General features: G+C 48.3%; 1 protein-coding gene across 14 annotated transcripts in view; it reads left to right on the plus strand.

Annotated features, from left to right (window-relative positions):
• The window catches only part of NCOR2 (nuclear receptor corepressor 2), a 1,213,077-nt gene that overhangs the window by 1,184,531 nt on the left and 13,137 nt on the right, over positions 1–15,409 (plus strand). For all 14 annotated transcript variants that reach the window (XM_085635706.1, XM_085635715.1, XM_085635711.1 and 11 more), the window contains one exon: positions 13,574–13,750. In XM_085635706.1, coding sequence (XP_085491832.1) covers positions 13,574–13,750 — 177 coding nt within the window. The remainder of the gene's footprint in view (positions 1–13,573; positions 13,751–15,409) is intronic.

Consider the following 15,409-nt stretch of genomic DNA (forward strand, 5'->3'; position numbering starts at 1 on the left):
GTAACAACTGCTACACATGGGCTAAAAAGCGGCCTTCAGAAAGTCTGGGAGCCCATTCTACCCAGGCTACGACTGCCAACAGTGCCCTGGCTCACAGAGGGCTTTTTCTTGACGTCTGTCGGGCTGTGACATGCGCATCAGTGCACACATTCTCAAAGCACTACTGCCTTGACAAGCAGGTGCGACAGGATGGGCATTTTTCCTGCTCGGACCTGTAGGACCTTTTGATTTGGGTCCCGCCACCTGTGGGGTTTTGCTTTATCGATTTTCTAGGTGAGGAATATATGGTTATAAGTATCCATCAGAAGAACAAGTTACTTTGGTAATGCTATTTCTGGTGGATAATCTGTGTGCAGATTCCTCACTGCATTCCCACATCTATAGCTTGTTGAATGGTCTCTTTTTTACCATCTGAAAAGGTCCCAAATTGGAGACCTACACACTGGTACCAAGAATTGTATTATACCACGTGTCCAAAGGTGCAGAAAGAGTCGAGCAAGAAACTGACCTTGCCATACAGCGGTGCTGCTTATTTGCAGCTTTGCTCCGTCACGTCTGGGCAGAATGAAGCCAATACTGAGGTGCATGGCGCTGCCTAGTGGACATGGGGTGCATAGGAGCATGGATGTAAAAAAAGGGCAGATCCAGTCCAGCGCCTCGAGGATATTCTAAAGGTGAGGAATCTACGGTTAGATAGTATCCACCAGAAAGAGCATTACTGCAGGTAAGCAACTTGTTCTTCATGGCAATCTAAGTGAAGTTATGCATGTCATGTTTGAAGAACATTTTATCCGTGAAAGAAAAAGTTTCTGATAAAAGAAAATTCTCACAAAAAAAGTACTTCAACAAAAGGAATAAGAAATAATATATATGCTCGCAGAATTGAAAACAAGCGCAAGAAGTGAAAAACAACAGATATGGGTTAAGCATATTGCCATCTCCTTATTTTTCCTTGTAACATTTCTTAAAATTGAGGTAGAGCCTTACCCTGTAGACTTGAACTTCTTCAGCTCAGTGAACTCCCTTCTCTTTTAATTTTCTTCATCTATATTTTATAAGCTCTGCCTGTTTTCAAGAGCTTAATCCATTTCCTTTCTGCTGGGAAATGCTATTCTTTCTGTTTCCTCTCTGCCACAGCATGGATGGTATTGGTTTTCACCGTAGCAAAATGTGAATTTGTGTATTATGTCAATGACATATATTTATTTTGGTAGAGTTTTTGGGTTGGTGATGCCCCTGACAGACCAATGGGAAAGTATCCGTCTATATGTCTTCTTCCCCAACCTCTTGTTGTAATCACAGCAACTCTACTGGTTCTTCACTGTTGAACCAAATGGCCATACCCCTTTCTTTTGTACAGCCTAGCCTAATTTTAGTTCAGGAATGCCTAAAATTACGCACTTAAGTCTTTCTTTGTGCAGGTGTGTATAGTTTTAAGGTTAACCCTCTAAAGCATAGGCTGCCACCAACAAATGTGAACTTGTTTTGAACACTCTTGATGACTGGCTACTCTGAAGGATCATTCAATTTTCTGGAATTTATTTTCCTCCAGATGCCCCTGTGGAGTCTGCACCAAACATTATATAACACCCCTCCAGAGCCTAGAGATTCATCTAGTAGGATTTTCTTATCATAGTTTCCTTGCTTCGATTGGATACTTTTTGCGTACAGTCATGGGATGGCCTCCAACTTGGATCTCTTAGCATCTTGCATAGTACACAGAGTTTCCCTTGCTTTATTGATCACTTAAAGAAGTCCATTTCGAATGTGTATAGGTGAAACATTAACATTTCTTTGCATAAAGGATGTATTTTTGTTCCATACTCTTATGTGCAGACTGCGGTAATGTACTACCCGGGGCGTCTGAGTTTTATATGAAACCAGGACACCCAGACAGCTTCTTCTGACTACAAATCCCTCACCTTGTGAATCTCCCCAGGAAGCAGACTTAATCCAGAAAGTATTGCAATACCTCCTGCATGCTGGTTGGTAGAGACAATGGCCTCCGTCACAACTCTGTCCTGTCTTCGGACATGATGACACTAAAGCCACCCCTGCACTCTGGTGTCAGTTCCTCTTTTTCCGCGTCCTTCAATGCCGATATGGAGTGATGCTCCTACTGGTTTTAGTCCTTTGATGGAAGTTCGTTCTGAACTTTCTTGGCAGTGTGTCGGCATGGTGCCCCCAAAAATTACAGGTTTCAGGTTGTGCTGTGCATGTTGGAAGACAACTCCAGCTTCAACCTTTGACTCTGATCCAATGCTGAACCTGGAGTCGATTCACCCCGAGTTCCAACAGCCTTCAAAGAGGCAATGCTACTTTTTTTAAGCTGGTTCGTCATTGCTCTATTGTCCCTTTTGACTCCACAGATCCATTAGAGCCCCCAGTTGGCCCACAGGCTCACCCCTGGTGCTGACTGACTCCAGATAACCTCTGCTTGTTCCTCCTTCGGCTTTGGGTCACACCTTGATGCTCATTTCGCAGGTGTTGCTGGTTATTCCTTTACTGGCTCCAGAGGCGCTGGTAACGGTACTCTGATTTCCTATCTCCAACTGGGTTGGTACAGACTCACCCTGTGTCCATACTACACCATAAACAAGCTCCAACGCACCCTGAGAACAAGTGTGCCTCTGTTCCTTTATGGCTGTATTTTCAGATGCTGGAGGCAGTCTTTGGTTCCGATGCTGACTCTGTGCTGAGTCTTGAGCATGCCTTACTGATGAGGCTGTTGACAGGGAGACAGATCTCTTACTCCCTTCCCATTATGTCGTTGCGGGCTTATATCTTGAGCTTCAAAGTATCAGTGGCCTAGATACCTCCCTAGAGTGAGACGTAAATCCACTTTTAGAGCCCCCAGCAGAAGAGGGTACTGCTTTTGCCATGCTGGTGCGAGGGACTGCTCGACAGATTTTGAAGCCTGGGCCTCCCACTTCAAAACCAATGCTGCACTTACCGAGGCCCTGACTGATTTTATTATGCATGTAATTAAAACCTTGTTTAGCCACACCCGCGAGTTGACTTGTTGCAAGACGACTTAGGCCAGTGACATGAAATCCCTGATGTAATGCCCACCAATTCTGGAGATAGTCTAGTGGTTTTGGCCTTCATGAACAAAGCTAACCCAAACTCCTGGACAGGGCATTGAAAGGACTGAGGCAGTGGGCAAGAAAGATTTCCAATTGGTCAGCCTAACACTCCATTCCTTGGATACAGTTTGCTTCCTTGGTCATTATAGCCTCACCCTTTACATTATGGTGCAAAGTTTGGACTGAGGATTTTCAAAATGTTTTTGTCCAGGCTCCACAAGATGACACCTAATATATAATCTGGTCTCAAACACTAATAATGTTACTTGGGCCATGGGCAATAGTGTTGTCATACACAGTACTTAAATGCGATACACCTGGTTTTCGGGATATCGAAGCATTTCATATGGAAACTTTAAGAAAAAAAGCAAATTACGCTCTCAAGAGCTTTAAAGCCAACAGAGCTATTGTGCTTTCCTAAGGATTATGTTCCCTTGCTCGCCTGTTCCATCAGCAGTTAACACTAAATTTAGTAGATATTTGAGGGGCCTTGCCTGTTCTTGTACACACCCCTCATAGCCTGTGTAACAATCGGTGTAAACGTTTTCTGGCTCTTGGGCAGGGCCAATGCCTGAGGACAAGGTCAGCAGCTGCATCACAAATGTTCCTCCTTCTCTTCTCACAACAGAACCAAAACCAAAACCAAACCTCTTTAGCTTTTCCATCCAGTGCGTGAATCCAGTATGGGACTAATTCTGGTATTGCCTTGTGCTCGATCACTTCAGACCGATTGGGTTGTTCGAATTGCCCATCTATATTATGCTCTTCACTTTTGCATACGCCTCCCCACGTTCATCCAATTTTTTTCTAGACATTGGAAGAGTGATCATCCTCAGCTACTCACCCAGCGTCCGATTTAGATTGCACCCATTGTGGAATGAGATGCTATTCTCAATATACTTCCTGGTCCCCAAGGAGGACGATGCATTTGTGTTGTTCTTCTACCTGCAGGATACATATTTTCATGTACCGACTCTGCAGTTCCACAGGAAATACCCCCTCTTTGTAGTCGAATAAAATCATTTCAATTCACTGGCCTTCCATTTGGCCGAACATCAGCCCCATGTGTTCTTCACGAAGGTCATATTGATGGCCATGGCTCATCTTTGCTGGTGTTCGATACACAGGTTTTCTTGTACCTAATGCTTGGAAGTTGAAAGTTCGCTCATCTCAGCCAGCGTCAGACCACTTGAAAAAAACTGTGGTGTTTTCAAGCCTGGATTTCTACTCCATCTTAGGGCTGCACATCTTTGGGACTGTTATGACACGGTTACTCTGAAGGTTATCCACCACCACAGCAAGTCATGCACATTCAGGATATGGACCTGAAGTTTCAAGCATGAGCTACTGTCTCAGTTTTGACAGTTCTGAGGCTGTTTGGTCTGCTAGCTTCTTGCATTCATCTGGTGCCTCTTGCTCGTAGACACATCTGGTCCTTCATTGGAAAGTACGTCTGCAGGGGGACTCACATTATAATTACATTTTTAACAAGTTCTGCATCTCTAACAGGGCTGTCTGAGATCTTCAGTGGTGAATCAAGGAAGCCAAAGGTGACATGCAACCATTTGCCACGCCTCTTTTTTAGGTACAGTGCTGAGAGAAGTGCCTACCCGCTCCTCGGAAGAGCATGTGAATGAGGTGGATGTCCGAGACCTCTGGTTTCGGATGTGCCAGTGCTATCACGTTGCCATCCAGCTGGACCTTTGTGCCTTCCACCTATGGCAGCTTTTTCCAGTTTGTATCCGACAACATGGACATCATGTGGTTCTGCAGCAAGCAGGGGGGTTTAGGGTGTCTTGACTATTTCTGAAGGCCTTAAAGCTGTGGGAATAGCTGGAGCTTCCCAGATTTCCCCAGTCATCTAATGAGTCTCAATGTCGGAGAAGATGAGCAGAGTAGTCACCTTGCCAATCATGATTGGCACCTGGAGGTGGTGGAGGGCAGAAATACATTGTATCCAGCTTGTTGAGTTCTAGAGTTTTCTTATTGATGTCCTCTAGGAGGTGCAATCCACGTTCCGTCATCGTGTCAGGGAGCCGTAAGTATTGTCCGTCTGGCCTCTGTATGCTGCCTTTTTTCCTGCGAATGTGGTACTTTGAACTTATTTGTCCTTTCTGCCAAAAGTGGTGTAACCCATCACACCCCCTACACCATTTAAATCCTAAGCGAGTCCATAGTTTAAACATCGGTAAGACTGAGGAGTAACAGCTGGACAAATAAGATCTTTGTTGGATTTGCTTGTGTGAAGAAGGGAAAGACCGGCTGAAAATGCGAGAGATTGCTCTTTGAATTAAACTTTGTTTTGCCTTGGCCAAAAAAGATCCTTCAAATGGTTGTCAAGCTCAAATCAGAAGAGTAAAGTCTATGACTATGGTTTTGGCTCGGGAGTTCTGAATTTACCCATCTTTGCAAGATCGCACACATTGACACCCGTCTATACTTTCATCAGGTCCTACTGTATCGACTCTTGAGTCTGCATGGAGTGTCATTTTGCCTGCTTTGTCCTGCAGTTCCACTCCTCTGATCCACCTCCTTGGAGAATGCATTGCTTTGGTATCAATTCACAGCGGGAGGAGTCTCCAGTTCGAACTAGCCATTAGAAAAATAAGTTACTTCGGTAATGCTTTTTCTGGTGGATTCTCCAACTTCAGATTTCTCATCACTCGTTCTGTGGAGTGGATTTACAGGAACGAATATGGTTCCTAAGTAGTTTTTTACACTTCCCACTCATTTCAATTCACCAACCTCGCTCTGCATCTTAAGCACAGAAAAGAACATTAAACAAACTGATATCAGCTTGTACGGATTTCACCTGTATATCGGTTTTTTTCATCGTCTCAGTAGCCACCATGGAGGATGATAGTGCCACCTTCTGGCACGCATGAGCTATTGCAAGAGTTTCCATACTGGGAAGATAGAGAAGGTGAGGAATCTGCAGTTAGAGTTTACACCAGACAGTTTTACCAAAGGTAAATAACTTGTACGTCGTCCTCACTTTTATCCCTCATCCTTTTAGCCTGTTAAAAATAGTTTTTCATTTCTTGGACTTCCACAGAATTGTATCTATTTATCCCTCCCATCCTAATCGCCCCAATTTCCAAGTAAGTAAATGTCAGCCTCCTCTCTTTGTCATTAGATCTTTCTGATGGTTACCTTAGCATAGAGCTCCCTTTACTTTTACCTATGATTCAGGAGTTGTTACATAAGGGGTGCAGCCAGCACCTTGAAAGAGGGTTCGTGAAATGGGTTAACAATACTGAAGGTAGAAGGTTCTGTGTGGGAAGACAGTATAACTTATAAAGAATATGTTTGGCTAATAGCAAATGCCGAATTCAGACTTCTTTGTTCTGTAAACTCAAAGACCATGTGTTTGATGATTTGAGATTTAGAAGTGTCGTCTGAACATGTCGGTAGCGGAACCGCACGACATGTGTCTCTTCTGCTTGTGGCACGCCCATGACACCGAGGCGCACCCCGAATGTCGGGCCATGGCGCCGAAAGCTTTGTGGGAGCGTTCCCGAAAGTTGTTGGGGGTCCGACAATCGGTTCCGTGCCGATCGAGGTCCCGCTCCCGTGGGAGGTCGAGGGACTGGTCGCGGAGCCATCACCATCGCTCACCGGAATCGAGGACAGGTAAGTCACAGCGCCATAAAAAGTTGAAGAAGCGATATCGCTCTTCCTCTACCCCTCACCGGTCGCGCGAGGCGGTGGAGGGGGCGGGCGGTCACTCCCCTGCGGCTCTGATGGAGCCTCCGTTGTTGCCTGCGGCCTACCCGCCTTTTCCAGGCCCGCACGCGACTCCGGGCGAGGTACAGGCCCTGGTTGTCAGCTTCGCGCAATTTGTTTGACCCATTGGGTCCCTCCGGAGCGCCTTCGGGCCCCGCGGACCCGTTGGGTGGGTCTGCCCCGTGCCGCCGCCTTTTGCCTCGGCTACGCCAGCACCATACTCTGCGGCGCTGGATCCAGCCTCGGTGCCGTCACTGACACCGGACTGCGCCGAACCAGGATTGGTCTCTTACCCCCCGATTCCTTTTCTTGGTGGGGAGTTTGTCCCATTTCCCCGGACACCTCGTCCTTACCGGCCTCTTCAACAACCGGTGGATGAAGGGGAGTACTGGGAGGGGTCTGAAGACCCTCTCGCAGCTCAATGCAAGGATGAGCCTGAATGGGAAGTTGACATGGAGGGTCCAGTGGATATGGATTTCTCTCCACACCCTGGTACATTGTCCCCTTCTTCCGTGGCTACAGAGGCGGTCGGGACTTTTTCAATGGTGTTGCGTAGGGCGGCAGAGGCTCTTAACCTCGAGCTCCCTTCTGTGCCTATCAGGACCAATCTCCTGACCGAGGTGCTGCAGACCGCGTCCTCCTCCGCGGAGCCGCTGCTGCCCTTCAACAATGCACTTACTGACATCCTGTTGAGCACCTGGAACAAACCTAACACAGGGGTTCCTGTAGATAAGGGTGTGGCACGCCGCCATCGCCTGGCGCCGGGCGACCCCAGCTTTCTTACACAACACCCGATGCCTCCGAGTCTGGTTGTCCTGGCTTCTGCCTCGCCGAGCGCATTCCCTTCTGCGCCTCCAGACAAGGAATCTAAGAAACTGGAGCAGTTTGGGAAAAAGATTTTCACTTCTGCCAGTTCCGGGTTGCAAGCAGTGAATACTGCGTACCTGTTGGTCCGCTATTCACATTCTGTGTGGGACACTGTGGCACAGGTGCTGCCTCAGCGCCCTGTGGAAGCTCAGGCGTTGCTCTCCCAGTCCATTACCGAAGGGAGAGATGCTGCTAAATGTACTATCCGTTGTGGGCTTGACACAGCCGATTCCCTCGGCAGGGCACTTTCCACAACGGTGGCGCTCCGCCATTACGCTTGGCCCAGAACTACTGGCTTCTCCGGGAATGTCCAGAACACCTTGTTGGACATGCCTTTTGATGGCACACGCCTCTTTGGTGACAAGGTGGATAGCACCCTGGAACGCTTTATGGACTCTCGGGCTACGGCCCAGTCCTTGGGTCTCGCCAACATGCATGATCCCTCAGGGTCCGCTTTTCGCTCCTTTCGAGGTCAGGGTCGCGGCGCCCAAGTGCGTTCCTTTCAGACCCGCAGGCCTGCGCAGCCGCAGTCTCAGTGCAGCCGCGGATGTGGGACCCGCCGTGGTGGGTCTTGAGGACAGCAGGTGGGTCAATCCACCATCGCCCCTGCCGTCTCAAAACTTTCCTAGTCTGGTGTTTCAGGCCCACCAGATGGCAGTGGGTGGCAGGATTCGCCATCACCTTGCCCGCTGGCGCACCACCAAAGGGTCTACTCCCTCCCCTTCAAGTCTACCCCTCCAGCCATGCCACCTCAGAACCAAAGCATGTCGGGGGATCACATGTCACTTCTCCAGCAGGACGTTGCGGCCCTCTTGGCCAAGGGGGCCATTGAGCGCGTTCCGACGCCAGAAGTAGGTTGTGGTTGTTATTCCCACTACTTCTTGGTTCCAAAGAAGGACAAGAGCCTGCGTCCTATCTTAGACCTCCGGAACGTCAATCGCTTCCTCCGGAAGGAGAAGTTCAAGATGCGCACGCTTGCTCAGGTCGTCTGCCCTAGACCCGCAAGACTGGCTGGTAGCGTTGGGCTTGCAGGATGCTTATTTTCATATCCCCATCCTGCAGGCCCACTGGAGTTACCTACGGTTCACGGTAGGCCACGAGCACTTTCAGTTCACCGTGCTCCCTTTCGGCCTTACCAGCGCCCCGTGGGTGTTCGCAAAAGTGATGGCGGTGGTCGCAGCTCATCTGTGTAGATCAGGGGTTTCAGTCTTCCCCTATCTCGACGACTGGCTGTTGAAGGTGTGCTCGCCCCCGGCAGTCGTCTCCCACCTCCAGACTATGGCCGACCTCCTGCATTTGCTGGGGTTTTCCATCAACGTGCCGAAGTCGCACCTGAATCCCTCTCAGAAGCTCCTCTTCATCAGCTCCTCTTCATCAGAGCAGTTCTGGATACGGCGCAGTTTCGGGTTTATCCTCCCGAACAGCGATTCCAGGACATTCGGGCTATGATTCCGATCTTTCGGCCCTGGTCCTGGGTTTCGGTCAGGAAGACCCTGAGGCTGCTGGGCCTCATGGCCTCCTGCATCCTGCTGATCTATCATGCCAGATGGCATATGCGGGCTGTGCAGTGGGACCTGAAGTTCCAGTAGACGCAGCATCGGGGAAACCTGTCTTGACTACGTCCAGATCTCGGAGGGCACTGCACAGGACTTGCAGTGGTGGCTAACGGACCAGCGTTGGGTCAGCGGCAAATCCCTCTCTCTTCTCCAACCGGAGCACACAGTAGTGACGGACGCGTCCCTCCTGGGATAGGGCAGCCACATGGGAGAGGCAGAGATCAGAGGCCTCTGGTCTCTGACGGAGTCCAAGCTCCATATCATCCTTATGGAGCTCAGGGCGATCCTACTTGCACTGAAAGCATTCCTTCCCTCTGTCAAGGGGAGAGTAGTGCAGGTGTTCACAGACAACACCACCGCCATGTGGTACTGCAACAAGCATGGCGGGGTGGGGACCTGGACCCTATGTCAGGAGGCTCTACGTCTCTGGACGTGGCTGGAACGTCAAGGCATTTCCTTGGTGGTTCAACACCTAGCAGGTACCCTGAACGCCAGGGCGGACGAACTCAGCCGCAGGTGCATGTTGGATCACGAATGGCGGGTTTACTCAGAGGTGGCACAAGGTCTCTTTCAGCACTGGGGAGAACCTTGGTTAGATCTATTCGCCACCGAAGAGAACGCGCAATGTCAGCAACTCTGCGCGTTGGAGTTTCCAAGGCGGCACTCACTCGGAGAAGCTTTTCGTCGCGAGTGGAATTGCGGTCTATTATACGCCTTTCCGCCTATACCACTTCTGCCCAGAGTGCTGAAGAAGATCAGACGCGACCGGGCCCAAGCCATTCTTGTGGCACCGGACTGGGCTCGAAGATTATGGTTTCCCGAGCTACTTGGTATGAGCGTGGATCTCCCGATCCGACTGCCTCTTCGGAAGGATCTCCTGTCGCAGCAACCGGACGGTCCTCCACCTGAACCTGTCCAGCCTCCACCTCCTTGTGTGGAGATTGAGCGGCAACAGCTGATTCCATTTGACTTGCCTCCTGAAGTCTGTAATGTGATTCTGGCAGTCAGGCGTCACTCCACTAAAACGGTATTCGCCTGTCGGTGGAAACAATTTGTGGCATGGTGCACAGAGAAAGCTGTAGATCCTCTTTCTGCCCCTCTTTCTGAGGTCCTATTGTTCCTTCTCTCTTTGGCCCAGCAGGGCTCTGCTCTGGGCACTATCAAGGGCTACCTTTCTACTCTTTCAGCCTTTCTTAGACTGCCTGATCAGCCCTCTCTTTTCAAGTCCTCAGTTGTCAATAGATTTCTCAAAGGCATTACTCACCTTTTCCCTCCTATTCCTTTTGTGATGCCTCAGTGGGACTTGAACCTGGTTCTCACATACTTAATGTGCGCTCCCTTTGAGCCTCTTCAGAACTGTCCTTTGCGGTTATTGACTTTGAAGACTGTCTTCCGGGTGCCCATCACATCTGCTCGTAGGGTGAGGGAGCTCCAGGCTCTTTCCTGTAAACCTCCTTTCCTGGCGATTCATCCGGACAAGGTGGTGCTTCGACCTCGTCCCTCCTTTCTACAGAAAGTAGTCTCTGCCTTTCATCTCGGGCAAACTGTCACTCTGCCCACTTTCTTTCCGCACCCTTCAAGAGAAGAGGAGAGGCTCCACCGTATGGACCCAAAACGTGGGCTTTCATTCTATCTTAACTGCACACAACAGTTCCGGGTGGATGACCAGCTCTTTGTTGGCTACGTGGGCGCCAAGAAAGGCAGGGCTGTGCACAAGCGAACCATTTCCCGATGGGTTGTCTTGTGCATTAAAGCCTGTTACTCTCTGGCTAAAAAGGAACCTCCGGTTGGGCTGCGTGCACATTCTACCAGGGCGACAGCGGCTACTACAGCATTGGGACGCGGTGCCCCCCTGCAAGACATCTGTCAGGCAGCCACTTGGGTGTCGTTGCATAGTTTCACTAAGCACTATTGTCTTGACAGTCGGGTCCGGAGAGACGGCTTCTTTGGCCTTTCGGTTCTCCATGACTTCCTGGTGTAATTTCACTTCGCAGACCCACCACCGGGGTTGGTATTGCTTGGGTATGTATTCTAAGGTAAGGAATCTATCACTAACGTGTCTCTTTCAGATGCACAAGTTACTTTCTTGTGTAGCGATATATCTGTAAGAGGCATTAGTTAGTGATAGATTCATTACCGCCCGCCCATCCTCCCCGTTCTGCGAACTGTTCTCTAGGGTTCAGGTCATCCCTTTCACGGCCCTAGTTCTATTGCACCTTTAGTCGGTCTCTGGCATGGCTCTGTGCTCCTGGCGCGGAAAAGTTGTGTACAGAACTGACATCAGCGCGCGTCTAAGTAGCTCCGAGGACATCATCTCGGCGGCTACGATGCCAGCGACGTACACGGAGCCCCACGACGACCCCTACTGACGCGCAGGAGTACTGCTGACAAAAACTTTCCGGATCCAGTCTGAAGCCTGGGGATATTCTATGGTAAGGAATCTATCACTAACTAATGTCTCTTACAGATATATCGTTACACAAGTAAGTAACTTGTGCATTTTGAACTTCCGGTTTGAAATTAGGATTAAGTTTGACTCCTCAGGATTTAACTGCTGATTTGGGGGTGGGATAAGAACTCAAAGTCTCCGGCCTATTGAAGAAGACGAGACGGAAGGGCTTTTACTAACTACTAAAATCTCTGTCTTCTCCATATTTAATTTTAACCAGTTGAGAGCCATCCTTTTTTTTGGCAATAAAAAGGCAATTTGTTAAAACAACCTGTTTAGAATTTGCCTCTCTAAGCTGTAAAAGGAGTTAGATGTCATCCATATAAATATCTAGGCTTCCAGATTAAATGGGGTCAGTAGAAGCACATGAATGTTAAACAATGAGGAGGTGAGCATCGAGGCCAGAGTGGCTCACGTACAGATATTGACAGATGGGGGATATGACGCTGCTAATCATTCCTTTTTAAGGTACCTCCTCCAGAAAAAAGACAAACAATTTAAGAGTTTTTCCCTTAACACCACATTGCTTAACATAGAGACTATGATGTCATATATGGTTGATGGTATAAAGACGGTGTATAAGTCCAATATAATTAAGGCCCAAGTGGAATTTGAATCTGCTGAGCAGGTCCTTAAAAAGCCCGCCCAATAATTGATTATGTTGTTTGTGCACCTCAGAGGGCCAAATGATAGAACTTGGAGATGAGCCTTGTTCACAAGACTGAAATACATCAGAGCGCCCAGCTCGTAGACACCGTAGGCCTCATAATACCAGCCTGTAGAATGAATCTTTGTGGACTTGGTTTGCCAGAGAAGCAGTGATAGGTCATCTCTCCATTCCATGATTGGCAAGAGTTACACGTTCAGCTCACAATATCCAGTTTAGGTTTGTGATCCTCTGGGAAGGTTTTGGCCCCTCAATGATTCAGTTCCGCTGTGCTTACATTTTGCGTCAGGCAGGGTGCCACAGACTACAACCTATCATATACGTTGAAAGTATCAATCAGAACTGTTTACTGGACTGTTAGACATTCATTTTGTGGTGCTTGTGTCATTTCTGACTTTGGAGACAGTGATTGTCTGAGCATGTGCTATATTCTGCATGTGTCCTTTGGAAAAGAGTCGCAACAGAAATGTCTGCTGACATCCACAACATTTTCAGGCAAGCCCTTGTCCTGAAGCCAAACCTGAATTTGGCTGCAACCTTTCTCTTAGCCTCTAACTCCATATATGTGATGGATATCTATTCCAACGCTGGCAGCAGAAGATAATCACGGCCTAAAACTGGCAATATGTCTATTTACTATATTTGTATAAATTATTACAGTGATGACGGATCTACAATTCTTAGTCTTTTTCCGATTCGAGTACAGTTTGCTCACCTGATCAATGCATTTCCTCAGCTGCATATAACAGTACTTTAGGGTGCAGCTTTAGAAGCATTTCAGCAGAACATGGCAATATGTAGTAACACTCTGTGCATGAAAAAATAATTTTCAAAAACACTGATTTCTAGGGAGTATCCCCTCTTCTATTAGGTTTGTCTGCTGTTTCATCTTTTTAAAATTTCCATAGGTTCAGGGCCATAGATACATTCTCAAAGGGCAGAGTGTCAGTTCAGCAAGGGTTAACCAGTTATAACTTGCCACTTGGTACTCCCAGGCCCAAGATGGACTACGATGCTGATGACCCGACCAAATAGCAGGAAGTAATTCAAAAGTTTTGTATCCGTGAGCTCAATGCTTAGGGTAATCAATATTGTTGTGTAATTTTGGTCTTACTTTGCAAAGCACAGTTTTATAATTCACCGTGATTAACAAGCCAAGTGTTGTCTTGTCAGTGCTTTCTTTAGCCGATAGTAAGAAAGACTCAATGTTTTACATTTTCAGGAGGAGGAAAGCCAAAGAGTGCAGCCCGGTCTAATAACAGAAAGAGCAAGTCACCAGCACCTGGCCTGTCCTCTGGGGAGCGACCGCCTTCAGTGTCATCTGTACATTCAGAGGGGGACTGTAATAGAAAGACTCCACTGACCAGTCGTGTTTGGGAGGACAGGCCATCCTCAACAGGTAAAGTGACATTACAAGGGAGCTCTTGTAAGCCAAACAGCAGTGCCACAGTAGTGTGTAAATATTGTTCTGATGAATACTTCTAAACGTAGATTTCTCGCCTTAGATTATATATTCCCCATTCTGTGGCACACTGGATCCAGAATCTTTCTCCCCAATGCTGGCTACTTAGTACCCTGGAAGCAGAGTGGAGCAGACATGGATCTGGAGCTCCACTCACTCATCCGTCAGCCTACAACGATTACCCACATGTTTAATGCTAGTGTGCTATGCACCGATGTCCTCTCCTAAAACAACAGGTTTCAAGCCATGACATGGTTGCAGAAAACAGATGTTGGTCATTAACCCCCATGAGTTGTGTCTGGTGTGTCAAATTTGTGCCACAACTGTTCCCTCTTGGACCTGAAGGCGATTCGGGATGGGAAGTTGAAGCTGTATGTTGCCTGACAAGAATTGTAGATCCTCTGATAAGTCCAGGACCTGGTTGCAGTTTCTATCTTGCTCCCGGGGTCCTTCTCACTATTGGTCTATCTGACGGCTGAAGTCCTTTGGTTAGTCCAAATCAAAGTCTAAATGCTAACATAAAAAAGCGATGCAGGACTCAACCCCATTCCGTCACTCCGTGTACAAGGAGAAGGCACAAGTGTGTAAGCATGTTGGTCGGTTTTCCCTCGGGTCCTTGATTCGCTAGAAGGTCCTGGTACGCCCTGAGTTTCCAGAGCCATCGCTGATACCGCAGCAACTCAATGCCTTCAAAAAGACCATGCTGCAGATCTTCCGTGTTTTTCCAGCTCCCTGGGTGTGGCTTCGGGCCGCAAGGCCTCCAGTCAGTTTACCGCCAGCAGGGCCTTCCTGGCACTGGCTGACTCTTTGCAACCTGTTCCGGGTCCAGTATCGACTCCAGGACAGGCTCCTGCACCAGTTCGCCACCCGTCCACGCCGGTATCAATGTCGCCAGTGCCGTAAGAGGATGCGATTCGGATCCTGCTATCTGACCCATAATTGACTTTACCTAGATTTTCCTAGATAGTAACTAAAGCACGACTAGTCGTTATACAGCCTAACTCTAGTAAACCACCAGAGGGAGAGGAAGATGTGAGATATGGAAAGGTGGTCGTCACCCTCATTATAATGATAGTTTTCACAGGGAATTACAAGATGCCTATGGGCTTGATACCTCACCTGATATAGGGTTGCTCTCACCACTTGGACCACTGACTGAAAATTGCGGTTGTGGTCAGATGGGTAAATGAGGTCCTGGGTTTGCAGCTGCCCGCTGTCAATACGAAGGTTAATTTCCTCCAATCTGTGCTTGCACCATCTGAGGCCTTGCTTCCCTTCAATGAGGCTCTCATTGATACTCTGATGGGCACTGGTCAAAGCCCTCTTCCTGCCTGCCAGACCTCACAGACCTGCATCTGGAGGCTTTTATCACCAAACATCCTACTCCAGAGAGCCTGGTGGTGCAGGCTTTGTTAACCCAAATTCTTTCCTGGCACTCGTACGGATAAGGAGTCCAAAATGATTGAGGCTAATAATCTGAAAGAGGCAATTAGTTATAGATTCCTTACCTTTAGATTTACCCCCAGGCGTCAGACTGGATCCGGAGAATATTTTCGTCAGCAGTACCCCTGCGCGTCGATATGTGGCGTCGGTCGG

Source organism: Triturus cristatus, chromosome 11 (assembly GCF_964204655.1).
Source record: "Triturus cristatus chromosome 11, aTriCri1.1, whole genome shotgun sequence".
NCBI lineage: Eukaryota > Metazoa > Chordata > Amphibia > Caudata > Salamandridae > Triturus > Triturus cristatus.